The sequence below is a fragment of the Aspergillus pseudotamarii genome, assembly GCF_009193445.1.
Source record: "Aspergillus pseudotamarii strain CBS 117625 unplaced genomic scaffold BDV38scaffold_50, whole genome shotgun sequence".
NCBI classification, from domain to species: domain Eukaryota; kingdom Fungi; phylum Ascomycota; class Eurotiomycetes; order Eurotiales; family Aspergillaceae; genus Aspergillus; species Aspergillus pseudotamarii.
This window is the reverse complement of record NW_022475064.1, coordinates 179,154-192,139: the sequence shown is the minus strand read 5'-3', so window position 1 is coordinate 192,139 and position 12,986 is coordinate 179,154. Positions and strand designations below refer to the sequence as shown.

Below are 12,986 nucleotides of genomic sequence, written 5' to 3'. Positions count from 1 at the left end.
TCAATTCTTCAGCTCTGGTTCGTCCAGTGCAGCCTTGAAATAACTCACGAACATCCATACGTCGGTGAAGGTGTTGTACAGTGGAGTAGGGGCAACGCGGACAACGCCCGGCTCTCTCTTGTCGCAAACTATACCCCCTTCTTGTAATTTCTGAGAGACGTTCTGCAACAAGCCGGGCTTCAGTAAAACACTGAGTTGAGCCCCTCTTGCCTCGGGATCTGCTGGTGTGATGATGCGGAAAGAACGTGTTTCGTCAGTGGTATCCTTTAGCAAGAGATGCTCCAAGTACGCCGTTAGCATAACGGACTTCTTGCGCAGTTCAGCCATAGATGTCTCGTCGAAAACAGACAACGAGGCGCAGAGACATGCAAGATCGATAGCCGAGGGATTCGAAAGTTGCCAACCGCCTGCTCCGGGGATCGGCTTGAAATCTTTTCGGACATGTTAGCTCTAACCGCTTCCCTGGTCTTTCACTACTTACTATTATCCATCTTGAACCTCACGCTTCTATCACCACCATACCACCCGGTCAGACGATGCCTAAACTTTGGAGCGTCCTCTCCTTCGCTATAATCAACTCGACCATGCCTCTCATGGACGAAAAGTCCTCCCATTGCCCCAGGTCCGGCATTTCCGTATTTATACGTGCACCAGGCTGCGAAGTCGACATTCCAATCATGTAGTTTCAGCTCAGCATTGCCGTACGCATGCGCTAAATCCCACCCAACAGTAAGATTTCGTGACTGTGCATAGGCTGTGATCTTTTGGATGTCGAAAAGCTGTCCAGTATAGTATTGGATTCCTGGCAAAAGAATGAGAGCTGCACTTTCAGCATGCTCGTCAATGTAAGACAAGATCTTTTCTGTGGAGATCTCGTACTCGCCCTCATCTGGGCCAATGAGAACCATGGATTGCTTCGGGTCGAGATCGTGCCAGGACAGATGAGATTCAATGGCATACTGCATTGGCGTTAATACTCGCGGGCTTGAGGAGATGGGGTCCGTTGTCAAACATGGCGCACTTATACTTACATGATCACTAGGGAAAGCCTTCCAATCCAACAGAATCTTATGCTTTGTTGGAGTCGGTTTATAGAAGCTTGCAAGCAAGAGATGAAGGTTTGCAGTTAGGGTTCCCATTGCTGCAACTTCATCTGCTTGTGCTCCAACGATCTTACTCATCGATGCTGCGGCTTGTTCTGAAAGCAATTGCCATTGTTTCAGGGGAGAGCCCTCAAGATCTACGAAATGACCAGATACACCAATTGACGACCAAGTATCTAACTGTGCCTCCAGGTATTTCGCTGTGGCCTTTGGTTGAATACCCAGGGAGTTGCCACAGAAGTAAATGCACGGGTCTGATGAGAGACCTAGGAGCCTGTCAGACGAGAACCTGTGGAGAGATTTGGAAGGGTAGCCAATACCTGGCTTTGCAAGCTTTTTGCTATTTATGTTTGCCTTCGAAGGAATAATGAACTTATCACGAAATGATGCCAATGGGTCTGCTGCGTCGAGAGACGCCGCATATTCCTTTGACCCTGCAATTTCAGGGAAAACCGGCTTGGACAATTTGACGTTAGACATCGTGTGTTGACTTCGGTAACTTCTCGAAAGTATTATAAAGAATGATTTTTTTTGCTAATCCCGTGGACTACAGATGTGTCTTTATACGTCATTGCATGTTAGCTGCATCTCCTCGTCCTTTGGTCGCTTAAGCCGGATGGCTATCCGCTTCCGCCTCACATCCGTGTATTGATAATAGGACCACTCCGACAATACCCTTCTTCGGCAGGGGACCCATACCATATTGCACTCCTATAATTGTTCCTGCTGACGTGAATATTATACTATCTCGGAGTGTGCGCCGGTTTTGTGATGTTATGTTCATAGATTGACTGACCCGGAAGCCGCTTTTTGATCCGGCCCTCTTCCGTCGTACCCTCGATATCTGACCATTATACATTAATAAACATGTATAAGAGTTAGATATTTCGACATCAGTCTGTCGTGCGAAAGACAATTCCAAGAGAAAAAATTTCCCGTCACAAGATAATCTTTCTATCACACACACCATGCGTTATACTCCCGAGATCTCACTCGACGAATATGGCGTGTCACTTCAGAATGGCTTCCTTCCTCATTCTCGCCCGTTGAAGATGATGGAAAATCCTTATTACTGGCCATGGGAGCATATTGTTAGTGAGCTACCGGACCATATACGATTCCGAACAATAAGGCAAGCTGTAGAAGCACTACCTATCCTTTCAACGTCGAAACTACAAGGAGAGCCAGAATGGAGGAGAGCATATCTTTTACTTGCCTATCTTACACATGCTTACATCTGGGGTGGTGAAAAACCGAAAGATGTAAGTCTCACTACTACAGAATCACTAGACACCTCGTTAACTGGACATACAGGTTCTGCCCCCCGCTATATCCTCACCATTCCTCGAAGTCTCGAGTCACTTAGAACTCCCCCCTTGTGCTACCTACGCAGCGCTTAATCTATGGAACTACAAAACCTCCGATCCCAACGAAGACCTCACAGACCCTGATCTTCTATCAGTGACGGCTTCATTCACCGGAACCAAAGACGAAGAGTGGTTCCTAATGATCTCCGTCGCATTGGAAGCAAAAGGAGCACAGCTTATCCCGTTGATACTCGACACAGTCCACGCCGTCAGTATCGATGACGCTCAACGTGCGTGTGATTCACTCCTCGCACTCAGCGAAGGCCTTAAGGAACTTCGCACACTACTAGAACGGATGTATGAAAAGAACCGCCCCTCCGTATTCTACCACCAACTACGCCCGCTTCTAGCCGGCAGCAAAAACATGGCCTCAGCCGGACTACCTAATGGCGTCTTCTACGACATCGGCGAAGGTCAAGGAAAATGGCATCAATACAGCGGTGGAAGTAATGCACAAAGCTCCTTGATCCAAACATTTGACATATTCCTGGGCGTGGAGCATATAGCTACCGGAGGCATGAAGACTAATGATGCAGTTCAGCCAAGAGCTAAGAACGGATTCATGCAAGTACGTATTATCTGGTATCCCGGTCAGCCCGAATGAGGACTAAAACTTACCCCCTCGCAGGAAATGAGAAACTACATGCCCGGTCCTCACCGACGCTTCCTCGAGATGCTCACCAGGGTCTCGAATGTCCGTGCTTACGCGCTCAGTCATAAGGCCGACTCGCCAATCCGAGACGCTTATAACACAGCTGTGATGTCTCTAGGGGTCTTCAGGGACTCGCATATTCAAATGGTCACGAGATACATCATCATGGCGGCGAAGATGAAACCGCCAACCAATGGATCGACACAAGTCAATTTGGCCACGTCGACGACGACCCATATGCGAGACAAAAACGAGAAGCTTACCGGGGGGATCCATGGTACGGGTGGGACAGATCTGATACCGTTCCTTAAGCAAACCCGGGATACGACTAAAGCGACAGCAAGTTATGATTGAGCGTCTACATACCAAAATTTGTTTGTTAATCTAATGTACATATTGAGACTGAGTGCAAGCATGAGAAATCTCGGGATTAGCTCTTTTGCGTGCTTGGAATATGCTTATATCTTTTCTATACCATGATGCAACTAATTGAAGTCTTGACTTTTGGTTCATCCGGGATATACTTGTTCGTATACACGGACCCTTATTGCTTATTTGGTCCAGCCCATTCGCATCTGGCCTGTCATGATGCCGCGGCAGATGACATACAACTACGTGGACACCTGTTATGGTCTCGAATCGCATCAGATTGCCCATTTCTGATTAAAGTTCCGTGGTATTCCTCGTCTTTCAAACTGGCCCACAATTGTCACCCGATATTAGGGTCCATGGTTATCTTCGGGCCCGGAGACGGAGGCGGATACGGATGTTGAGGACGGAATTCACTCACACTTAGGGTTGTGGAGTCTCTGACATAACCGATAACGATCAATGCTTACGATTAATCAATAGTAAGCGGTGGGATAGTGTGGGACTAATTCCATAACTGAATTGATTATGGATTATACGAGCATTTTAACGGAGCGATTACTGCAGCTTCTTGAAGATGAGATTAAGCTATTCAATTCATTAGGTCATCTAGGCCATTTCTGTAGTAGGTTCAGTGAACGGTGTAAGCTCTTCTGGTTGTTCCTATACAGGAAATGAAGGATGTGATCCTTCTAGGAGAATGTTTGGGTATAAGAAACCCAGTTTTGGTCCACCAGTATGGGTTTAGGGAGCTCAGTTTCCCTGGCTGTAGGCGGTTACGTCTGATCGTGTCTTCGCCAAGCTAGTGACTGACGAGCATAGGTAGCGCTCCAATCAACGTATGTGCATCGTATTGCTTAGCGAGCGAAGTATCTCGGAGACGCGGCATGACGCGGAAGGGGAGTGAGTGTCTTTTAGTATGACATTCAATGGAGACGCGAATTTTAACGCTTCTTCGTGTTCGCAGACACTCCTTCGCTCTCGCGCAGTTCAGCTAGCCTCTTCTCACGCTCGATAAGTCGCTCCTTCTCCTCCTTGATCATCTGCTCGACCGTCCTGCTAGCCTCCCCCAAGCGATCCAATTCCTTGTTCTCGGTTGCTTTACTATAAGGGTTACCCGGAGAGTCATTCTGAGGGATCTCTGCCGTCCTGACATTCCGCTGACCGCTTTGTTTAGTGTTCTTCCCCCCCTTTCCTTTCTGCGGTTGCGCTGACGCAGCACCCCCAGTAAGCAGATCATGAAATTGCTCCACAGGTTCGTTGAAGACTATCTCCTCATAATTCTGGCTGATAACTTGGTCCCGTCGCTCCTTCATGGCTTCCGCATCTGGCCCGTACGGATGCAACTTGAGACTATGCCAAAGAGTTTGAGGCTTCTCCATCGATTCGGGTACGAAGTAGAGTTTAATTTGGATTTCAAATTCACCCCATCCTGTCTCCGTTACCTCGAATGGAGGCTGTTCGATGGTACGAATGTTCTGGGCGTATGTCTCGTGGAGCTTGAATTGGACTTTTTTCAGCCAGTAGGAGATGTCTTCGTCGTTGACGCCTTTTACGTAGACGCGCCATTGATGCGTGTGGTCGGCGGGGGCGTTGGGGGGTTTCTTGGCTGGGTCGAAGGGTTTGGCTTCGCTGCCGAATACTAGGGATGGTTAGAGTACGTTCTATCGATGATAATGTCGTCTTGCTTGGATGTGATCGGCTGTTAAAATGGACGTACCAAAGGGCCTAAAGATGGAGACACCCTGTAGGTGTAATCTTTAGCTTGTAGTTTCCTTTGGACCATGGCCGTTACTTACCCTCACGCGCTTCGTGGCTGTTGCGGAAGGCATTGTAAAATTTGATTTTTGAAATGTGATCGCCTTGAAGAATAAGCTAATGTAATAGAAAAAAAAAGGGAAAATTAGATTGGTGAAGTATAGAGGTGCGCTCGAGTGCCTAGATCTTATCTACTCTTGTCGCGAAATCACCGCGGAAATTGCCAGCTGCACGTGACAGCGCGGTAGGAAGCATGACGATGGGGTGTCGTCGGAAGCGGTGGTTCCAGAGCTTGGAAGCTCCGAAGATCAGGCCAGATGCGCCCGCAATGATCCACTGGGCATAATTCTAATTTACACTTGTTTTTCTTGTCGCTGCAATTTTTTTTGGGTCAATCAGACAGCGACAAACGCGGAAAATGGCTACGAAAAGGGTAGTGGTTGCGGGCGGAAACGGTTTTCTAGGTTGGTATACTTTTCTACCGCAGTGTCGGCTTAGATTTCTTATAGATAACTGACTGTCCTGTTATTTTGTTTGCAGGCTCGAGGATATGCAGGTCGGCCGTAGCCAGAGGCTGGTCGGTAACTTCTCTCAGGTACGAGCTCTTCCGATAACACCGATCCAGACTGTTCGTCGAAATTCATACTTTCTTGTCGCAGCCGGTCCGGAGAACCACGATGGGATGCGATTTCGAGTTCGCCCGAACGTCCGAGTTGGGCGGGCTCCGTAGAATGGGCTAGAGCAGATATGCTGAAACCGGAGACCTACAAGCCTTTCTTGAGCGGTGCTACTGCTGTTGTACACACCATGGGCATTCTCCTTGAGGCCGACTACAAAGGCGTGGTGCAAGGAAGGGAGCCCATCATTAGTGGCCTACAAAGGGCCTTCAGTTCCTCGAAACTGGGCAGCCAAAATCCCCTACAAAGGCAGGAAGGCGAACCATTGAAGGCAAAGGAAAGAGATGGACAATTGACTTATGAGCTCATGAACAGAGATTCTGGTCCGTATATGCTATACAGTATTTTAGGCGCCGAGTGAAGACAATGCTGACTGAGTGGGACACAGCGATTGCCCTAGCCCAAGAGACTTCCAACGAGCATGTGCCGACTTTTGTATTCATTTCCGCCGCAGCAGGAGCGCCTGTACTTCCGAGCAGATATATCACAACCAAACGGGAAGCTGAAACAACCATATCAACGAAAATCCCGGAATTGCGGAGTATCTTCATTCGAGCCCCATTTATGTACGACTCCAGCAGAAAGTTTACATTGCCAATAGCACTTGGAGGCTTCATCGGGTCTCAGTTCAATGAGCTTTTGGGCAATAGACTCGACTTTCTCGGCACAATGGTGACCAAACCTTTTCAGGTGGACATGGTAGGCGAGGCCGTGGTTGAGGCGATGGAGGACGAGTCTGTGCGTGGTGCTGTAGGAACAAAGAAAATCGAAGCTCTGGCCACGAGCGCTTGGAGAAAAAGCATGCTATGAGTTCAACTCTGGAAAAGAAAAAAAGTAACACCAGCTCCTGGTTACTTCTCCAGACTGTCAGGTGGTAGCCTGGGTGAATGTCCACTTTTAGCTTGTAGGCCTGATAGCCCTAAAACATGGCTGGACGCTGATCGACAAGCCCTGCGCTGTATTATAGATATAGTCTCATGTATTCCTATCAGATCATGGTACCACGTTCGAAGCTGTCACGAATTTCCGTAGTGTACTAATTAACGATTAGCCAGCGATCTTGGTCAACCAGTGACTAGGTTATAGGCATACCTTGTTATAGAAGCGCGCCAGCTTCTGGTTAAATTGCTTGTTCTTTTCGTTGATGTAGGTGACATCGGCGTCCTCTTCGCCACGGCGTTCTCTCCGTTTCTTGAGTCGAACTTCTTCTGCTTTCCTGAGGTCTCCTACCAATTTATCGACAGCGGCTCGATCAGGCTTATTCTCAGTGAAGCCTACTGTATCAGCAGTGGAATAGAAAGAGCCATTCTTATCGACTGCAATCATTTCACCATCATTGGTTTCTACAATTTCCAAGTCGCCATTAGCAGCAGCCCTCTCAATAGCTGCCAACTTCTCTCGCTCGTAAGCTTCTAAGTCTGGCTGTATCTCGCGCAGTTGTCTCTTGTAGACTTTGCGTGCATCTTGCGTATAATCCTGGAAAGCGACATCATCGCGATGGCGTTGTTTTTTCTCCATTCGCTTATCCCACCTCTCGGATTCGTCGACTGTCCAATCCCAGGCGCGTTTCCGTTCGAAATCTTCACCGGCGGCTTCCGTATCGGCTTTAAGTAGGTTGTGTGACGCAAACGCATGCTTACGAGACAATGACGAAAGCAGCGATGGATCGGTTGCTAGACGCTGTGTCTCGGCTGCCGTTTCCTTCAAGTTGCGCTCGGTTGCGGATTTCTACATAACAATGAGCTTGGGAAAGAGATATCCTAGGGAACAAAGACGAGGAAGAAAGAGAAAGAAAAACCTACTGCACGGGCTTGAAGGGCTTTGAATCTTTCCTGTCTTTGGCGCGCTTTTGTGGCCGTATCGTCTTCTTTCACGGTTTCCACTACCTTCGATAAACTGCCTGAAGATTCTGCGCCTTGAGATTCTTTTTGGCTAGCAGTGGAATCTTCAGCGGCGTTATTTTGCTCCTTAGCTGTGATAGAAACGGGCTCATTGTCGTCGGAAACTTTTGACGCAGGTTGTTCAGTGCTGTGCTCAGTCGGCATGATGATATAACACCAACGCAGCGATTAGTGTCGGATGATACAAGCGGCGATAAATTATTCGAAGTCCTTCAGTTTCAAGTTGACGTCTCTCTGGTTGTAGATAATCGGAGATAAGATGGGAGATTGAAGAGTAGCGGAAGGGAAGCGCGAGATTCACGATCTCGACCGTTACGATTACTCTTCTCACCGCCTCTTTTACCGCCCGTGCTCTGGACCCCAGGATAGTCATATGCTTCACCAAGATGATGTTCTACAACGGGTGCGACTCTAAAGGTTCCCATTGGGCATTAGATGTGACGAATGTCCAAACGCTTAGATTATCGCTTGTGGCTAGGGCCAAGGCGACAACTGCGTTCCCGGCTCCCTCTGTCGCAATCGTCTCTTCGACATGTCTCGGGCAATGCCAAACGGGGTGTTCTAGAGTCACTCACCAAACCCACGCCGTCTCAGCTATTACGATTTGCCTTGACGGGGAGTACAGAGCCGGTTCATAATGGAGTACTTCCGAAAACATCCCAGGATAGACATCTAGAGGAACTCTTCTCAGAGCAATGGCCTTTAAACACCGCACCTCCTCCACCGCTGTGGAGCTCTCTCCGACAAAGAACCGCAGCTCCCTGTAAGACAGAGGTGTTACAAGGTATGAAAAAAGATATACAGAACCTTAACCACCTGCGTTCATTGATTGAAAGAAATGTCAACGATCCACTGGGTGGGATGTTTTTGCAAACAGGGCATTGTAGGTTCTTAGCCCAGGCATTGGAACGCTGTCAGCGCTCGGATTCTTACGGAGAAATACTCTCCACCATTAACGGGATTCTCACAAGGTTGGAGAAACTAAGAGCGCCCGTATCGCCTTCACTATTTGTTATAGGAATGTACTATTCTTGTCTTGCGTTCTCGGCATCAGCTCTGAAACGGTATCTCGAAGGCTATATTTCCCTCGGTCCCCCGCGGCTGGATCTAGAGTCGTGCGCTCCCCTTGTGGACGCTCTTCTCATTTCTCTCCAACTTTTGCCATTTCAGGAGCCAGATCATGATACCAGTGAGATGCGAAGTGTAGTTACGGGAGAAAGTGTTGATGGGGGCTTTTCAGAGCACAATTTACACAGTGTGATGTGTTGGGCCGACCATCAAGATTCAACTGAATCCGTTGGGCCGTATTTGTCGTTGCTCGCAAGACTGGGGAGCGACAGAGCATTACAAGACATATGGAATCGAACGACGAAAAGATTACACCCTGATTCACCTCACTCTTTCCAGTCGGCTTATGGCTGTGTGAAAGCTCTTATCGATGTTGGAAGCTATAGAAAGGCTGTAACTTATCTCAGACAGATATCAAAATGCGCCAATGGTAACCTTCCAGGTCTATCTGACTTCGAGGGTTTAGGAAGTCTCCTTGCAGCCGAAAGTGTGGCCCATGCAATTCCGCAGCTTGCGGGGAAGGAATACCCCAGTATCCTTGAAGCTCAACTAGAAGATATGGAGAAGAGACTCGGAATTACTTGGAATAGACAGAAATCGGTCCATACTAGCATCTCTAATCCGCTCTACATCAGTTCCAAACAACCACTCCTGACAATTGATGGCGACAGTGCAGGGTATGATAGCAATATGCGCCTAATCGCGGAGATTGAAGCACTCGGATGCTCAAAATCGATACTGGATTTAGGAAGGGTCGCTAACCTTTTGGACGAATTTGAAGGGGATCAAATTCGCGTCCTCATACCGTATGGGGATGCTGTACCTTATGAATTCGCTTGGTTTCCTCAGCGATCTCCGATTGAATTGCCAAACGGCTCTCTGCCTGTGGGAAATGATCAGTTTGAAGCGTGGTCTCCCGCCACTTTGGGATTCCTTCGAGTCAGACCACACAGGCATGGGGTATCTCTAGTGACTGAATGTTGCCTACATTTGATGCAGCTTGGCTACCTGGTCGCGAGACCCAAACCGGCCCAAGGCAATTCCTCAGAAGCGGCCCAAAGCTGGGAAGAGACAGGCCACATCGTGACTTGGGACCGTGCTTTTGGTCGATTCCTTGCCATTTTTGTGGGGAAAAGCCGTGGAGCTCTAGATGCTGAGAAACAGTGGATCGTTCCAAACCCATCGTTTGGCCTCGATGCAGTTCTGAGGATCTCACCTGGAAATGATTTACCGGAACAGAAGGACATTAATCTCCCATTTGGACATTCTTATCCAATGTACTGTGTGAATGCAGACCCAGGGCCAGATCTCGTATTCGAAACGGGCTAATCTAACGCATTCGTCCGTACTTGATAGTATGCCATATGAGATATGAGAAACGCACAGGCCTCGACTACAGCCCCATAGACCGTCTAAGATTCGGAAACTAATGGACTAGTAAACCCAATATCAGCCAGCCAGGAAGTGGCGACTTAGATCTCCTGCGAGGCTGCGGCATCTGCGGGCGCAGTTAGGATTGCGGCTGGGTAACCGCACAGAGCGTCGTGGAAATATCCTGACTTTTCTACTCGCTCGGAGGGTTACAGAATGGATAATACATGCGAATTTTCGGGCCGGACAATCTCGGCCCATTCATTACCATGGGGTTTCCGTACCTCTCTTGGCGGGATATCTCCCTTCTCGACCTTCTTTTCTTTTCTTATTTCCGTAATGATACCCGGGAGCCTTCTGATGTCGACAGAGTGGATTGACTCTCTTCTCTCGTATATACCGCCAGAAAATAACACAATTACATGCCCAGGTGGTATTGTGAAATAAGGCCAATTTACGTGTGTATCGGTGTTATCTACCAGATGGGTTGCGTGCCAGCACGGTCAGCAACGCCGGAGCTAAACTTGCAGTAAATGACATCTGGTCTTGAATGTAAAATAGCATTCTTGAAGCGGATTTTCCGTTCAATGTACCTACCCATCTGAAACGCAGTAAGACCAAAATGGCCTTTATGGCAACTTGCTAGATCCGGGGCAGACTTGTAATGGAGAGTACGGTTGATCTTTTCCACTAGATCAACTTATGCAATGTAAGTATATACTGGGATTTTGTTCCTTTAGCCATTCTGGGTGGCGCTAGACCGTGAAGGAGTCCAAGATGCGGTCAAGGAAGGTTCGATTCCGACGTCTTCGAGATTTATTCCCTAAATCCTAATCCAGCGAAAATTGCGATATTATCCAGTAGGGAAGAAAGGCCGAAGAAGTCCGAGCTCACATACATATAAAATATACATTATCAGCAGGTCAGTGACCTCATATTACCCCCGCTACGTCCTTTAGATCCCGAGTGAGCATAGACCTCTGCAAGAACAGGGGGGGCCCACAGCGTTTTGTTGCCCTGTGCTCTGCAGGTGGCGGACAGAGTAGGATTTGTAGACTAATTACGGACATCACCATCCATACCTGTGGGTCGATACGCATGTTAAAAGCACTTGAAAACCTGGAAATCAATAGATTTAGTCCTGCAGGCTAAAACGTGACGGGACACGCCCGACAAGGAACGGGAGGCTGTATAGCAGCACCTTGGCGGCCCATTTGCTACTAACACATTGGACTACGCTCAGTGAGTTATGAGCCTTGGGTTGAACCATAAAATGCCCGAAGCCCCTTCTTTGTCCGGTCCATTTACGTGCCTTCCGCACGGGGAATCGAGTACCTCCCTGACACAGATACAGAATGCCAGCGTTGCGGGCTTGTACTCTAATAACGTCTATTCGGCCCTAGGCACAGCCCTGAGCGCCATGTTACCCCTACTGGAGTGAATGTTGGAAAAGGAATGAGTGCACGTAGTCTTTCCCGATTGTCACCTCAATTTCTCGACACTATTGGTTCATGAGCCTCCCTGTCTTCACCTAGTGAAAGGTTAATGCGCTCTGCATCTGGGTGGCCCTTCTTATTTGTCTCTTGTCAGACTAAACCGAATCAAAGGACTCCATTACTAGTACTGGAAGGAGTAAATCCATGCGAAGGAAGCCTAGTGCAGCAGGGAGACGCCCAGCAATCAATTAGTTTCCTGCTCTGCTTCCTAGTTAAGTGCGCCGTGAAAAGTGGGTATCTGTGGAAGACTGTGTTTCTTGCAGAGCTTGCTCAAGTAGGGCGTACTATGTACATACTCAGTACTGGATGCAAAGGATTATAGAAATGGTAGTATTAGCCCGAGATATCTGCTTGAACAAGTTAATACCAGAGAGAAGACACCAACGGGACCCTGTAGTCCACGGCAACCAGAGGGCCCTGTCCGTACAATCGTAGATAATTGTTGAAAGGGCTTACCAACCCGTGATCATCCCGACATTCTGGGTCAAGTCACTTGACCACCCATGGTTTCTTTCGGATTCCCTTTCCTTTACCTCCTCTGTTTCTACTCACTACTAGTATAGTAACTAAGTGGACGCGTCGACTTGCCATCATCTCTAGCCCTTTTTGGCTTTTGTGATTGGATGGCATCCTTAGCCTGCTTTTTTGGGCTCGGCCCGGTGGGGATGGCTTCATTCTCGTCTCTTAGTCGTCCGTTGGATTCCAACGTTGAGAGCTAGACATTTGCCTATTGGTTGCATCCCCACTTCTCCTCAATAGTATTCTCAATACTGTCTACCCATGTAAGCTGATTTATACCTGGTCGAGAAGGCAAGACCTATCTAACTCTAACGTATAGCGCGACTACAACATCGACCGTTCTATGAGGCGAACATCCGTGCATATAATGATGTATTCCTGCCTTGTAGGGACACAGATTTGAAAATTGTAAAGGCTAAATTGTGATTCATCTACAACGTTAGTACGCGCAGGTTGAAGCCACGCTTCTCTGGTCGATCCACTAGTCGTTCTAGGATATGGATTGCGGAACAGGACCGACGCTATCTTAGTCTGCAGGGATATCTATGAGGCGTCACACAGAACTGCGCCACATCAAATTTCATTTACGAGTTATGATGAGTTTACTTTCGCTCGCGTCCCACACTCCCACGATCCATGCCACTGTAAGAGTCCGAAGTTTGGTCAAAAGTGTGACACATAACTCGTCATCGCCGGCCAGGGAAC

The 12,986-nt window shown here is 48.2% G+C and overlaps 7 protein-coding genes across 7 annotated transcripts; 4 read left to right on the top strand and 3 right to left on the bottom strand.

Moving 5' to 3' along the window:
- Positions 1–1,583, bottom strand: BDV38DRAFT_285554 (kynureninase; the record flags this gene model as incomplete). Its single annotated transcript, XM_032060511.1, has 4 exons — positions 1–431; positions 482–959; positions 1,032–1,369; positions 1,424–1,583. 4 exons carry the CDS (start codon positions 1,581–1,583, stop codon positions 1–3), a joined length of 1,407 nt encoding a protein of 468 aa, XP_031910845.1.
- A 273-nt stretch (positions 1,584–1,856) lies between these two features.
- BDV38DRAFT_155000 (indoleamine 2,3-dioxygenase) lies at positions 1,857–3,491 on the top strand. Its single transcript, XM_032051693.1, has 3 exons — positions 1,857–2,365; positions 2,418–3,038; positions 3,099–3,491. Exons 1-3 carry the CDS (start codon positions 2,072–2,074, stop codon positions 3,474–3,476), a joined length of 1,293 nt encoding a protein of 430 aa, XP_031910844.1. The 5' UTR covers positions 1,857–2,071; the 3' UTR covers positions 3,477–3,491.
- A 674-nt stretch (positions 3,492–4,165) lies between these two features.
- On the bottom strand, positions 4,166–5,561 carry yaf9 (YEATS domain-containing protein YAF9). The gene is made up of 3 exons (XM_032051695.1): positions 5,291–5,561; positions 5,212–5,236; positions 4,166–5,133 (listed from the first exon to the last, which is right to left on the bottom strand). Exons 1-3 carry the CDS (start codon positions 5,321–5,323, stop codon positions 4,436–4,438), a joined length of 756 nt encoding a protein of 251 aa, XP_031910843.1. The 5' UTR covers positions 5,324–5,561; the 3' UTR covers positions 4,166–4,435.
- A 106-nt stretch (positions 5,562–5,667) lies between these two features.
- horA (ubiquinone biosynthesis protein COQ11) lies at positions 5,668–6,736 on the top strand (the record flags this gene model as incomplete). Its single annotated transcript, XM_032057655.1, has 4 exons — positions 5,668–5,713; positions 5,790–5,844; positions 5,909–6,249; positions 6,315–6,736. 4 exons carry the CDS (start codon positions 5,668–5,670, stop codon positions 6,734–6,736), a joined length of 864 nt encoding a protein of 287 aa, XP_031910842.1.
- Positions 6,737–6,825: 89 nt separating this feature from the next.
- BDV38DRAFT_155024 (pre-mRNA-splicing factor SYF2) lies at positions 6,826–8,121 on the bottom strand. Its single transcript, XM_032051694.1, has 3 exons — positions 7,729–8,121; positions 7,019–7,654; positions 6,826–6,962 (listed from the first exon to the last, which is right to left on the bottom strand). The coding sequence occupies exons 1-3, from the start codon at positions 7,969–7,971 to the stop codon at positions 6,915–6,917; spliced, it is 927 nt and encodes a 308-aa protein (XP_031910841.1). The 5' UTR covers positions 7,972–8,121; the 3' UTR covers positions 6,826–6,914.
- Positions 8,122–8,282: 161 nt separating this feature from the next.
- On the top strand, positions 8,283–10,648 carry BDV38DRAFT_254182 (uncharacterized protein). The gene has a single exon (XM_032055307.1). It carries the CDS (start codon positions 8,614–8,616, stop codon positions 10,222–10,224), a length of 1,611 nt encoding a protein of 536 aa, XP_031910840.1. The 5' UTR covers positions 8,283–8,613; the 3' UTR covers positions 10,225–10,648.
- A 502-nt stretch (positions 10,649–11,150) lies between these two features.
- Positions 11,151–12,139, top strand: BDV38DRAFT_254181 (uncharacterized protein). Its single transcript, XM_032055306.1, has one exon. The coding sequence runs from the start codon at positions 11,812–11,814 to the stop codon at positions 12,082–12,084; it is 273 nt and encodes a 90-aa protein (XP_031910839.1). The 5' UTR covers positions 11,151–11,811; the 3' UTR covers positions 12,085–12,139.
- The last annotated feature ends 847 nt before the right edge of the window (positions 12,140–12,986 follow it).